The sequence below is a fragment of the Neopelma chrysocephalum genome, unplaced genomic scaffold, assembly GCF_003984885.1.
Source record: "Neopelma chrysocephalum unplaced genomic scaffold, ASM398488v2 Primary Assembly neopelma1_65, whole genome shotgun sequence".
Classification (NCBI taxonomy): domain Eukaryota; kingdom Metazoa; phylum Chordata; class Aves; order Passeriformes; family Pipridae; genus Neopelma; species Neopelma chrysocephalum.
In genome coordinates this window covers 1,504,135-1,519,116 of record NW_020897722.1, presented here as the reverse complement: position 1 = coordinate 1,519,116, position 14,982 = coordinate 1,504,135, and the positions used below count along the sequence as shown (strand labels likewise).

General features: G+C 39.5%; 1 protein-coding gene across 6 annotated transcripts in view; it reads right to left on the bottom strand.

Moving 5' to 3' along the window:
- Positions 1-973: 973 nt before the first annotated feature.
- The window catches only part of KIAA0556 (KIAA0556 ortholog), a 56,964-nt gene continuing 42,955 nt past the window's right edge, over positions 974-14,982 (bottom strand). For 5 of the 6 annotated variants that reach the window (XM_027683664.1, XM_027683663.1, XM_027683667.1 and 2 more), the window contains 8 exons: positions 12,698-12,855; positions 12,311-12,375; positions 11,839-11,949; positions 9,915-10,054; positions 6,898-6,999; positions 6,076-6,236; positions 3,766-3,854; positions 974-2,482 (listed from right to left, as the gene is read on the bottom strand). In XM_027683664.1, coding sequence (XP_027539465.1) covers positions 2,427-2,482; positions 3,766-3,854; positions 6,076-6,236; positions 6,898-6,999; positions 9,915-10,054; positions 11,839-11,949; positions 12,311-12,375; positions 12,698-12,855 — 882 coding nt within the window. In that variant the 3' untranslated portion in view covers positions 974-2,426. The remainder of the gene's footprint in view (positions 2,483-3,765; positions 3,855-6,075; positions 6,237-6,897; positions 7,000-9,914; positions 10,055-11,838; positions 11,950-12,310; positions 12,376-12,697; positions 12,856-14,982) is intronic. The other variant, XM_027683668.1, reaches the window with a different exon arrangement.

Below are 14,982 nucleotides of genomic sequence, written 5' to 3'. Positions count from 1 at the left end.
CCCTAAATGCCTGGCTGGAATCAAGGCCTCCATTGGGGCGTGCCTGGGTGGTGAGTGTCATCCCAGCACAGACAGCAGCCTGGCAAACCCTTCCTGCAGGCACAGACACAGCAGGGGAGGATGTTCCACAACTTAACAACTGTTTTGAAGTACTTTAAAGACTTTCATGCTCTTTCCACAGTGTGGCAATTGTGGGGAATCTCTTCAGTGGGTACAAGGGCCATTAGGAGAGGATGGCAGAAGGTTGAAGCAGTTAAACTTCATGCCAGAGCAGCTGCTCTGGACACAGATTTCCAGGGGCAAAAGGTGTGAAAGCTGGCTGCAGTTACCAACTGGCTGCTGAGAAAGAGCTGGGGACAGAGAAACAACGGCCAGAGACAGCTGTGACCCATCTGAGCTTGACCAAGCATTTTGCAATAATTGACAAAACCTGGAGTTACCTCAAAGGGTTAGGACTGAAAAATCATTAGTCCATCACACAGGACTGGAGAGGCTCCAGACAGATACAGAGAAGACAGATGAGCATAGGAAGTCCTCTCCCCCTCATACCTTTTCAGATCAATAATAAGGATGCTGTTCTGTGCCAGGAAACACAGCAGATTTCATTTCTCTGCACATTCAATGCAATTTGCTTAGAAGAACAAACAGTGTGACATCCCATTCAGAGATTGCCTGCATGACAAATCTGTGGTTGTGCCTCAAGTCTTCAAAACCTTGCTACAGCCTCTCCACTTCCAAATACAGACATTTATATCTGTTCTGAGCCCTCACAATATCCCTCCTTTCAGCTCCTCCTGTTTTTCATTTTGGAGTTGCCTGTTCTGTGATTTGGAGCAAAAATTAGAACTTGGTTCTTGGTAGAGCTACACCACGAAACACATTATGGGGAGAGTTCTCAGAACAAGAGGATTCTTTTGTCAGTGAAGATTGGGAAAAGCCCTTAAAAAAAGTGCAGTGTACTCTCACACACTAGTTTACATTTAGAAATAAAGTGGTTTGTATTTAGTACAAAATACATTTTGTTGGTCAATCAATACATAGAAATTTGGGAAATGCATTGCTATCTTGTGTCTTTTCAGCTTAGCCAACAGCAGTGAAGTTTTAATAAGCAAATATACAAAATATTACACTCCTGACTTAGGACAGAAAGGGACCCAGAACAGTTTGATTCTACAGCAACAGCTGCAACAGTAACTTTGTTTTATGTCTAAAAGCACATCCTGACTTCAGTGTTCAGTTCTCTCTGGAAACAATCATGGAATCATCAACTGGCTTGGGTTGGAATGAGAGAGTTTTAAATGAGAAAGGAAGAATCTACTATGGAGGAAACTTATTCAGGTTGTCACAAACACCAAATTTTCAGTGAAAAATACATTTGCATAGCAAATCCTGCAGCATATTTGTCTGGTTAGAGCTTTTGTTCCAATGACTACATAGCAGGGTATTTTTTGTGTAAAAATGCACTCTGCTCCTTACCTTCTGCTACTTAAAATGCATTCACCATTTCTCAGAAGTGACAGTATGTTGCTGGCAACAGATGTGGATAGTGCAGCACAGAAGTATGGCCTCCTTGTTCATATAAACAAGAGCAGGCAAAATAGGAGAAAAGAACATTGCTCTGCAGCAGGAGGACTCTGAAGAACGTGTAGAGTGCCTGTCAATGGCACTCCAGGCAAAACACCTCATTTGCTTTTTTCATGGTAGTGAAATAATGAAAGAAATTATTATTTCACTGCAAAACATGAAAGAAATGACAGCTGAAATGTGCTTGCTAAATCTTGATAAACCTTTTTCCTGATCTCCATTTCCTAAAAGCATCCATCACACTTCTGCAAGCCCAGGGGAACCTCTCCAGGTGTCAGAAACAGTGTCAGCTCCTGCTGAGAGCCACGGCATCAAAACATGCAGTGGCAGCCCAGAGACAGACAGGTAAAGAGTTATTTTCTCTAATAAGTGCATTTCCCAGAGAACTATTTACAGGCATCAGAAAAAAAGCAACATTTCCTTCTAGTGAGGATCTTCGTGATCATCCAGCTAGGATTTAGGAAAAAAAGCTTGAGAAACAATCTGAAAAACTTGTGGTTATAAAACCATCCTGCTTCACCCAAGTTCTCAGTACTTGGCAGGAACAGTGTCAGCAGTAAAGTTCTCACTCTCTCCTTTATGTTCCTTCCTCCCTGGATTTTCAATTAAGAGATGAGAGGAAAAAAAATCAGACAGATCATAACAAAGAACCCCCAGGAAAATAAATTCATGCTTTAGATTTCATTCTGCAGAAAATTTCCCGTGGCAAATAAAACTGCCCCTCATAAGACAGGAGGTGGTTCAGCAACAGCAGACGTAGAAAATCTTCCATTTGGATGATGCACATCTTGGAGATCTGGATTGCAGTTATTTAGGGCTGGGTGCATCCAGGACTTCCCTTGTTATCTTTTCCTCCTCTGCAGCCCTTTCTCACACATGCAGGTTTTTGGACGCAAAGCTGTGAGAGAAAATGGAGCTGGTTTAGGACTGTACACTAAAAGTGAAGCCACAGAGTGAGGCGAGGAAGAAAAATGCCCATTTCTCTTTCCATCCCAGAAGGAAAGCTGAGCTGTTCTTCTCAGTGATGTTTCTTACACTGACAGTGAGGGTTGCCACTTTTTCACAGTCCCACGGATTTGCTTTCCTGTGGAATCTGGTCTGAATTTAATGCTGACACTGACTCGAGCAGAAGTTTGGACCCTCCCTCAGGAGGGGACCCTCTGAGGTCTCCTCCAACCCAAATCATTGCACAAATCTGTTATCAACAACCCCTGTGGCTGATCCCAGCACACTGGACAACAGCTGTGATGGCCATGGCAAAGAGAGCTGTTCTCCTGGCCATGTCTGCTCTGCAACCCAGGATGTCATTCCAACAGGCACAGAGATGTCCAGGAGACTTTTGGCACAGCCTGTGCTAATATACTAATAACTTCCAAGCTGTTTTTGTACAGGCAATGGCCTTTCAAATCCTTCTGCTACAGAACTGTTATTAAAAGCCATCAAATAATTTCTGCAACACTTTCTGGAGAACTAATTGGAGAAAGTGTCATGCTCAGGAGAGAAAACCAATCATGAATACACCAGCTTGGGCGAGAATTTGTAATGTATTTAGGGAGCTATTCTGAGTAATTTACAATGAATGACTGGGACTCTTCAGACTATAAATAAAATCTACTCTTTCTCCTTGGGAAAAAAAAATAGGAGTTGTCTTTTTAATTATCACTTTCAAAGAGAAAAGACCAACCAGAAAGACAGTGGGAGGAATAAAGTCAACATGTTTTCCCCCTTGTTACGCTTATCATGATTTTGGATTTGCTCAAGGAGCAACAAGCAGCTGATACTCAGACACATCTGCATCATCTCTAAAGCTGCTTAGAAGACCAGTGGGGATCCAATGAGCCTATTATTCCAAAAGCTATCTGTGAACCTGCACTATTAATATGAATTTTCAATTTATCTTCAGTCAGTTTCTTTCCTAAGGACTTCCCCATTTGGGTTGGTATAAGCTAAATATGTCTTTGATCTGTATCATCCCTTTTCAGATTTAGATATAGAATAAACCAAACCCACCAGATTATGAAATTCATAGTTTGCCTTTCTGTGGTAGAAAAAGTAGAACTAAATACACGTAAGAGATGTAAGACTCCCCAGTTTTCCCAGTTTAGGTCTCTAAAAATGTTCATTATCCACACTGTGTCTGTAGGAAGTGATCAGAAGAAAACTGTGGAAGACAGAACTTACCTGGATCAGCCACAACTTGCTTCTTTTTGCTGTTTGTGACAATCTCATTTTCATTCATCATTCGGACATCCTGGTCTCCCACATGATTGCTGAAAAGATGCAAATCAGTACAACAGCCAAAATAATCAACATTGTGAAAAGTTACGAGAGTTTTTTATGGAAAAAGTTACCAAAAATCACAACTTTCTGTCTGCACCCACCTGAAGGATTCCTTGCCAGTTTTAATTAGTAACATTCATTCAGGCACACATTCAAATATAAATATCATATTCACTCTACAATTTTCAAGCCTTGCCTACACAGCTTGAACCACATTAACCAAAGTGAGATTTTAAATCAGAGCTGTACATAGAGGGTATAAAAATCACTGTATGGAACTTCACACTGCTTTGTAATACTGGAATAGCATTATTTGAAAGTTTTCTGAACTAAACAAAATTCATTTACTGTGACAAGCTTTGCTTTGCTGCAAAATTTTAACCATTTCTTTTGGGGAAAGAAGTAATAACTTCAAAGTGAAATTAAACTAAACAAATTACAGGGGAAAATGTGAGCTGAATGGAAAGGTGAAGAAAACATCTCTAATAACATCTCCCTTTCACAGACAAAACAAAACATTTGTGCCTTTGGAACAAAAGAGGTGTATTTTTCTTTTCTCTACAAACACTGCACAAAATGGGTTTCTATTTTTGGAGAAAAATGTAATGTCTCCCAAACTGTCAGGGTGAAGCAGGGGAGCCAACACTGAGGGAAATCAGAACTTACACTATTGATGATAATATCAGTCTCAAGTTCAGGGTTCATAAAATACTGAACAGTGACATGTGAAAGAGAAGTCAGGAGTAACAACATATAAAAGCCCAAGCCCATTTTTAAAATGAAGGGATATTATCCAGCATGTCTTCTGTTGCTGCTGAAGTACCCTATATTTTAGTAGGGTGGGAGGTGAAAAAAAGGGGAAAGAAGATTGCAAACCAGGCAAAGAACAAAGACCAAGAAAGCTCCTGCCCAGAAGCCTAGAAGAGAACAGACTCAGCATGTTCTCAACTGGAGAACAGACCAGGCAGTTTTGTGACCCCAAAAAGATACTCCCCTTCAAAGCAAATCAAAGGATAGAAGTCTTATAACACGTGCAAAGGAAGTTATGTGAAAAAGATCTGCTGCTTCTCTGTTTCCAAGAAAATAACTTTACTCACAGAAAGACCTGAAGCTGAGGAAAGTAAAGGTTCATTTCCCCTCCTACTCCTTTTTATGTGCCACTGAAAAATGTCTCAAAACTTTTATTTCCTCGAGACGTTTTCATTTCAGTAACGTTTTCACTTGAAAAATTGCTCACCTCCAAATCTCACCACGACAACACGGCCACTTGTACAAAAACATGTCTCACACAACACAACCAAACAACAGTAATTTATTTAACATCTGACAGTTCCAGTGGCCAACAGCCAACGCTTTAAAGAAACCCAGGAAAACAAACCCTGCAGGCAAATGTGAACTTCTGTTTTTAATCAGGACAGCTTATGTTCCTCCTGCTAATTTCTAAATATTTGAATATTCCTCTGAATGGATCAGGTGCCATTTTTCCATGCAAAACTTGCCTTTTTTTTCCCAATGGTGTATGTGCAAGACATTCTATTTGTTAGCTGTCCAACGTGTAAGAAAATGTTCATTTCTATAAGCTTTCATTTCTTCACTTTTCAACCCCATTTAAAATAAATTATTCTTTCAATCTTTATTTTCCTTTGCCAGGGACTGTTTTTTAGACCCTATCAATTCTAACCTTCTAAATGTAAGTGCATTTTTCACTGCATTTCATCACATCCTCTGTGAGATTGCCAACTTAGTGGTTTCAAAGTGTCATTCCTCCAAATGCAAGTCATTTCTCATTTAAGCAAGTTCATTATTTTAGAATGTTTATAAAATAGTAGAATTCTGGTTCCTTAATTAGCATCTGTGTCAAATCAGAGGACTTTGTTTTCTGTAATTTTGATGCTTGGTTCTTTTTCATTAACTTTCTATTTTTTCCCCCTCTATGTAATATCATTGGGATTTATTATCCCTTCTCTGAGGAAGCTTAACTTTTTCCTTCTGTGTTTATAGGCTTTCATGAAAACACATGTAAATATAAATCACAAATCCCAGTAAGTGCACATAAAGCTGGTAATTTGGTCTTTGTATCTAAAAACCTATTTATTTCTCATTAAGTGAGGCACTTTGTGGAAGGGAATTTTCTATAGCAATGCACATATTGCTGACATCAGTCACATGCACACATTGTTTAAAAATGAGATTCAAGATCCACTCACATACCTAATAACAGTTCTCTTCTCCTGATGGCAAATCTTCTCATCATCTGTGAAGAGGATGGTGTGATATGGGACCACTGGGTCGCAGGTTGGGAGGATTCCTGACACCACATGGCTCACCATTTCCAGAATCCCATTGTACACCAGCAAGTCATCCACCAGAAGCTACAGATATTTAACAAAACAAACAAAAAAACCACCTAGAAACCAACCATTGCTTTCAGCTATTGTCTCTAGCAATTAACTAGAAATCATTTTGCCCTATTTGTTTCACAGATCTGCTCATTAATTTAGCTTTTGCTCCTTAAAAACTTCCATTTCTATTCGCTGCTGGGGTTTGGGGGTTCCCCCTCCCTCCAAGTTTTTATGCTCTCACTGATGTTTTTTAATGCAGCTTTCAAGAAGGTAATTAAAAATGTATTTCATGTTTTACATAATTGCCATTCTATTCACTGGAGTGAATCACTCTTAAATCTAGGAATTAATGAATCTCACCTCATTTCAGCTGTCTAAAACTTGGGTTTGTAGTTTAAACTAGTCTTCCAGGGCTGCTCTACAGTCAGTGGAAAAAGAAAAGCATTATCCTATCTTAAGACAATTATCTAAGAAAAAAATCAGATAAAGTGTTCTTTCCCTGGACAAAAAAAAAAGGAGGACAGATGACTGGCACAGATTAGTCATTTTAATACTAAATGCAGAGTTAAATGAGATGAATCCCATCCTTTGAGATTATATGGAATCACACTTCAGTAAACTGTGAAAATCCATACAGAAATCAAGCAGCTGATTCACCAGAACATACAAAATGCACAGAAAATTTACTTACCCCGAACTCTTTCACACCTCTCTGAGGCGTTTTGGCATAATTCCATAACTTGATCATTGACACGGTAGTAGGTACATCAAAAATGACATACACCCTATTCACCTGTAAAAGAGAATTAATTTATATTTAACAGCGCAGATTCCCCCAAGAAATTAAATTCTCATGCATGTTGCATCAAAAGAGGTTCGTATTTAAAGGGATAAAGCTGGAGGTGAGGTAAGCGATGCCAAGGACTGAAGTTAAGCATCATCCCTGCTGATAATCACAGATGTGGTTTCTACCCCACAGTTGCCCTCTCAAAAGGAAGTATAAATTGCCATCCTGGTCATCCTGGACTGCCTGGTAATTGGAGGGGGGGGAGAGAGACACTTTTAATGAGTATTTCATCAACCAAACACAGACATGTGCTTCAGAATAAGACAAACGGGTGCCTATTCTATTCTACTCTATTCTATTCTATTCTATCCTATCCTATCCTATTCTATTCTATTCTATTCTACTCTATTCTATTTTACTCTATTCTATTCTACTCTATTCTAATTCTGTTCTGAAGAGAGTCCACAAGAAGGATGCAGAGAAACTATTTACAACAGCCTGAAGTGACATGAGGGAATGGCTTCAAACTGAGAGGAGAGTTAGAGTGGATATTGGGAAGAAATTCCCCCTGTGAGGGTGGACAGGCCCTGGCACAGGTTGCCCAGAGAAGCTGTGGCTGCCCCTGGATCCCTGGAAGTGTCCAAGGCCAGGTTGGATGGGGCTTGGAGCAACCTGGGATAGGGAAAGGTGTCCCTGCCCATGGGTTGGTTGAGATGGGCTTGAAGGTCCTTTCCAACCCATTCTACAATTCTGTTCTATCCTATTCTATTTCTTTCTACCAAATATGAATAGAATCCACCTTTCTATTTGCAAGACTAAAATTTCTCCCGTATCCCCTGGCTTTGAAAGCTCTTCCAGAAATTTTGCAATTTTTGTGTGAGTTACACTAAGTGGAATGTAGAGATAATTCTCCAGATGCTTCCTAAACAATTATTGCTTGATGTATTATTCACTTTACTTTCAGTGACGCTAATGCCAAGATGTTAAAGCCAAAGATTAGCCTGTAGGAAACCAATCTTGCCTGTTACAGTTAATTCTATGCTATTCCTTTTATGAGCCACTATATCAACTTTGGATCAACATATCTTAAGCTTCATCTTTAGCATCCTCTGAAGTTTTAATCCTTTGATGTATTAGAGGAGATATCATAAGATATATTAAATCATTATGCTTTTTTTTTTAACTGAAGAAAGAAAGGTAAATGGGATCAATAGGAATGTTTGTATCTGTGATTTTCCACAACACAACTGGGGTATAGTCCCCAATAGCAATTGTTAGTCCCACAGTGATTGATAAATTTGATTAAAAAATCCATTCAAACAAATAAATAAAATGACAATCAGTAACAGGGGAACAAAGCATTCAAATACTACTTAATTAGTAACAAAATTGCAAAAGGCAAAACCACTTTTAGAATCAGAAAGAAGAAGACATTTAGAAAAGAAAAGCTATAACATAAATTTTCTTCCAGCTTTTGAGCCTTCCTATATAGCAAAGAGTTAATGCAGCTTTCCAGGCAGCCAGAGTGTTTTGGAGCAGCCCAGCACTGAGGATGTGAGGACACACAGGCTGTGGTTCAGCAGCCCAGCTAGAGAGGCTGAGCATCAACAGCCTGATTGCTTAATCCAGTTGTACTTCCTGGCTGAACAACCATCCCAGGGAAGATGGAGGAGGGAAAAGTACTCTGTGGATCTTAAAAAGGTGTAATTTGCTACAGTTCAAGGACAGAAAGCGCCATTAAATTGCTTCTGCCTCCTGCATTTCACACATTATCAATTTAGCCTTTAATACTGGTATTTTATGTTCTTCTGCAGTACTTTGGTGTCATTCAGAGCAACACAAAGCAGCGCTGGCATCTCTGCCAGAACTCCAGGGACTGTTATTTCCCTTTCTGCCCCAGTGAAGCAGCCTCTGCAAGCGTGGCTTTTATAAGGACAGGAGCAAACTCAGCTGGCTGTCAAATCAATCATTCATCACGTTATGATGGATATCTGAGCATCCCATCAAATTACCAGGATTCACAATGTGGGATCTACACAGTAGAACCCTCAAGCATTACACAGACCTTCCACTTTCCTAAGAAATGCAAGTGGTCACTATTCCCAAGTATACTTAAAAACTTCATCTTATTACACCCACTGCATTACAACATATAATGATAAAAATTGGCTTAATTCCATGCTTTTAAAATTCCAGTTAATAATGGAGTAAGGATTTTCCCAACACAGTTATAATGTATCATGTCAGGTTTACATTTTGTTCTGTTTTCAAATCCATCCTCTCCTAAGAAATAAACACAGCTTAATGATGTCCATAACAGGCCCATAAAAAATGTCCTCTCCCAAAACAAGGTCAGAACTTATCGAAATTTATCTGCTTTTCCTGTTTAGATATTTGATATCCCATATCTAAACATGGGACTACTAAAAGGGCTGAATCACTTGTGGCCTTAGGACATGAAATACTTAAGTCTGCCATCCCTAATCTATGAATTTGAATTCAACACAGGAAATGAGATTAAATATAATTCTTACTGCTGGAACAACATTCACTGCATTTTGTAAAAATGAATTTAAGATCCTGGTTCACTCCAGTTTGAAAGGTGTTTATTGCACAAAATACACACATCTAGCTCCTTTGTCATTATCTTCATCATAATAACTCAAAAACCATCTATCAGCCTGGGAAATTCTGCTGTTGCACCATGGAGACAGGAATTACACACCTGGGAAACCTCTATTGCTGCTGCCTGAGCAGTGGAGAGAAGCTGGAATAAAAAGCACTTCTTCTAAAAAGCAGTGATTTAATATCAGTTACTAATATCAAGTTTACCTACAAATTATGCGTGTTTCCCCTTCCCTCTATGCTTCCAGCTACATCCACACACATCACTAAAACAGAATGGAAAGGTAAAAATGTACCAAGCCAGGCAGAACCGGTGCCAGCCACATGTGTCTGCCATCAGTGGTGTCATTGACTCTGTCAATGAGCTTGTCTGGAGTTCGGATGTCTCCAGACACATCTTCCAAAATGTTGACACTGTCTGGAAAAGCAGCAATGTCTGAAAAAAAGCTTTAAGTGTAAATAACTGAAAGCAACATTTCAGAAACACCACATTTAAAGGTTCATGCTTGCTGTCCCCAACTCCATGGCTGAGCATTCACCATGACAACAGTGCTCCAAGTGCTTCACAGAAGTAGCGTGGGGGCACATTTTTAAAAGCAGGACAACCCTTAAAGACTCTGGTACTCCAATTTATTTTTAAAATAGGAATAAATTTACTAGCTGCATTTAGTTTATTTTCAAATACTCATTTATGACTTCATCAATAAAGTTCTGTTATCAGGAACAGGCACGTCTCAGCTCTTTGGTGACAAAGCCCCATTTTGTATGATAAGCTTGTGAAAACTCCTCATATCAAACCTATCTCAAGGTAAGTATCCTTGCAGGAGGTAGCCATCAGACTAGGGTTTGCTTGGCTTTCTCAAGGTTTGTGGTAAAAATCAGTAACTGTCTAATAAGACCTTTTATCAGCTCTTTGAGAGGGAAAGATTAAACCTCCCATTGAACAGGCAACCAGATTTTCTCTGTAAGAGAATATTTACATTAAAAACATATGTATGTTAAAGACAAAGAAATGTGGGTGGATGGTACTGTCTGCAGCATTATAAACCCTGAGCAATCCAGTTTGAGGGATATTCATTTCCTCTTGTCCTGCTTTCTAAAAGGCCTGAGTCTCTAAGTATTTATAAAGAATTTCAGGAATAACACAGCAATCCCTCAAGTGTTTAAGAAAAGCTCCAGACACAGGAGTGAATTATCACATTAAGTACTGCACTAAGACAAATATGCTTTTTTAGGATCCCAATACATCCCATCAACACCACTGTACAGGCAGGAGCAGGAGATCATTCAAAATGAGCTGAGGGTTCTTTACCTGGCACTGGTTTGCACTGTAAAGCCATCCCAGCCAAGTTAAAGATCCCTTGCTCTTAAAACCAGTTTGTTACCACTTTTCAACTTCAAAATGCTTTTTGTCCATTACAAATGTTTCAAGTCCATCATGTGTCACACAAGATACAAACAAAAACTGGGAAAAAGCCTTTATTGCCTTTTCACTGTCTCCTATTTATTAGGCAATGAGGATCCTTAGAGACCTACAATTCATGTAGCATTTGTGCTGTTTATTCTTTCTAGTTGGCTAAGAAATGTTTCTTCCATGTAAGTGAGCTGTGTGAATTGTATGTTGGGTATTGTATGTGAATTGTATGCTGGGACAGAGCATGGAAGTGTCACCTTGATGACTGCCAATCTCACAAACATGCCCTTCATTCCCTCTTTGGTTATCCAGGGAACACTGAATCAAATTCAAACCCTCAGCCCTGATCTTCATGACTGGATCAGGTTTCTAGAACAGCCTAAATCTCCAGAACAAGAGCTGTGAAAAATTTCTTTCCTGGGGCCCAGTGAAAGCTTCCACAAAAAAAGGCACCAAGCTCAACCTTTTCTTGTGAATTTATAGCTCAGCAAACTTTCTGGTCCTTCCATTCCTCAGAAGAAATAAATGTCAGCAGCAAAAAATACCATGTCCTTCTTAAGCTTTCCCTTCTCTAACCTTATCCTGCTTTACTGGTGCATCCCAAGTATATACTTTTCTAAACTATATAGAATACATGAAAACATATAGAAGCAATATTCATCACACAAACAGAGAGAAATAGAAGCAGAGTTAATCACACAGGATAAACTGGAAATGGAAGAAGTAGCAAGTGATGCCATATGAAAATCTGAAGGGAGCAAACTGTGTATCCACAGGGCCAGAAGTGCTTGGTGTGAAAAGGATACTGTTCTCAGTTAGTAAGATTTGGTCTCCATGTTCATTGAACAACTCAAGTCCATTCAAACCAATGTAGTAAGGATCACCCCAGCTTGTCAGGAGCTGAAACTGGAAAACAACTAAAAAGCAAAATGCTGTTAAGGAAAATTTCGGTACTGTTACTTTGTCCCAACAGACTATTTAATTTGCAGTTTGAAAAAGTATCGTGCAGCCCACATCTCCATGTCCAACACTCTTACTTGCAGTTCAGGAGAAAAAGCTATCAGAGTATCTGAAAACAGGCCACACATTCATATACTATGTTTCATGTATTTATTCCCAAGTCATACTTAATGCAAGCCTTTCTCATCTTCTTGGTATCCTGTTAACTTCTTAAAGCACCAGAAACTGCTGGATTCAAAAATCTCAGGACTCATAACCATAGCATATAACTCTTAAAATATTCTCTATGATAAGTAAGAAAATGACAGAGGAGGATACAACCACATGGCATTAAGGGTGCTTCATAGTCCATGCTGGCTTGTTCCATTCTCTTTGACCCAGTCCTGCCAAAAAAACCAAGACAAAACAGATTTTTTTATGTACCATTGGCTCATTCAGAAAAGAAGAGAACAAACCCAAAGGACTAAGCCTCTACAAACAGCCCCCCTGGCCCTTCCACCTGCAATTATGGACTAGACTGTCCTCTGATCTCAATAAAATCTGGGTAACAGTTTATAATTAAGACCCAATTAAACATTCTGCTCTAAGTGCTCCATATTTTCCTCCAGGTGTCTCGTACAATTGGCAATGACAGAGAATATGGAAGAACAGGAAAACAGCGAAGAGAAATCATGTGGTTCAGATAACAGAAACATCCTACTTTACCTCCTGTGCACTTTATTAGTTGGCTGGGGCTGCAGATAGTCAAGAAAGAGAATCTCTTGGGCAAAGTCAAAGTGGCAATTTCCTGGTCCCTTGCGGATGAGGAACCCCTCCGGTGGGGAGATGCTGTGCCCATCCAGCAACACATGGACCACCTTGGCCTTGTTTAAAATAACAGAACATGAGTTTACATGACATGACACAAATTAAAATAGATTGCAAACAATTGCATTCACTTCAGAGGCTGAAACAATTTCAGTTATTTTGCTGTTTTTATTTCATTCCTGTATGGTGTGACATCCTTTGGCAAAAGAAAGCCTAAACCAGCAGATAACAGTTGCAACCCTCAGTGTGCAACTCAGTGTCATCACTGACATTGATGGGGATGGGAGAGGTGAGGATTTGGAGGGGAAAACATAAAAAAAATTGTATTTACAGATCCTTCAGTTACTGCATCTCATTAGATCTCAGCAAACTGAAGCTTCCCTTCACAGACTGGAACAGGCCACCAAGGGAAGTGAGGGAGTCCCAATCCCTGGTAGGATTTAAAAGATGTGTAGATGAAGCACTTGGGGACATGGTTTAGTGGTGGCCTTGGCAGTGCTGGATTTACAGGTGGACTCTATGACCTCAATCTTTTCCAACCTAAACAATTCTGATTCCTGAGCCTGCAGCAACATTTACACACGTGATCAGAATGGAAAAACTCAGCTTTTCAGCCAGCACATGTCACAAAGGTGACAGTAGACTCATCATGCACCTGAATGCACTGCTGGGTTAGGCCTGATTGCTCAGCCCTGGCTGGAGCCACCCTTCCAGAAATCCCACAGCGTGGTGCTCTCTCCAGAGCAGCCTTTTGTGGCTCTGTTGCATTTACAGAAACCTGTATTTCACCAGGGCTATTCATCTTTGTGGCAGGTGGCACTCGGACTTTTCCAGGATCATGCAAACTCATCTGCCAAGCAGTGCTGTGTGTAACCTAAGGGCATATGAATAAAGAAATGGAACCTGCACCAGACAGAAAGAATTGAGCTGTGTCCACATCATAGATGCAAACACGTCTTATACAAGCTCTGAAGATTAAACTGAATAATTCAGTCATATTTATTCAAATGATGCAGGAGCCCTGGCCCCTTCACCCTCCCCCCTCAGCACCATCTGGTGTTGTGTCCACGATCCCAGTCACAATTCAATCATGCAGCAACAATTAATCACTGCATCTTGCCCTGAAATACGTTAAATGTAACTTAATCATAAGCAGCATTTATTGCCCTGAGTCTTTCATTAAGTACCACTCTGGAAGGAATAACCCCTGTAAAATATAACAATGTGGCCTTATAACTGGCACTCCAATTCAAGCCTGCTGACTAATGGACTGCACCAAAATAGATTCATTTAGTTAACAAAAAACTTAATTTAGTCTAAAGGTAAGTTTTCTTATCTTTGGATTTCATGCTGCCCGATATATAAAAGATAATTTGAGGTTAACTTAGGCTTGTATGCAAAAATTTTCATTATTAGGATCTATTAAAAATATATATGCAATATTTATAGTTAAAATTCACACTTCAGGTGTCTATCTAAGAACTTTAAAATATTCTGAGCATTCTGCTAGTCCTGTATATTATCAGTGACCTGATATTCATAACAGTTCTCACCTTTTTTCCATTTGTAAAGGATGTTTTATTCAATTATAATTACATGCGATATCCCAAAAGCAACTAATCTTCAGGAAGATTTTTTTTTCTTGATTCGAAAACCTCAGGTATTGTACTAGACTAGAGGAGATGCTCAGTTCATTTCCAAACAGCCTGAAGATTAATTAGGAAGGAATGTTTGTGTGACTATAAAGTATGGAGAAATAACTACTTCTGCTCTCATCTTTAATACAAAGAAAGGGAATATCCTTTTCATATCAGAAACTCTGTGTGCTACTTTCAAGTTGAATAAGTCTGTCAGGATAAGGAGGGGAAGTGAAACCCCCACTGAAATACACTTTCCCAAACGGACACACGGCGTGAATGGGAAGTCTGGAGACTCAGAGATGAAATCTTACCTATTATACCACAGCTGCTCATATTTATGTGCCCTTTCCAGCTCTCATTCCTAAGTAATTCTCATCATCTGAGGAGGCACTCAGCCGTCACATATTGCATTTTACAAATGGCATAACAAAGCTTTCACAAGGTGATTTTTCACAGAGCTGGAAATAGCACCCAAGTCTTCATTCTGACAGTTCCCTGCCATTACCCTCTCACACTGAAGCTGTGAATAGAATCCAGCAGCCT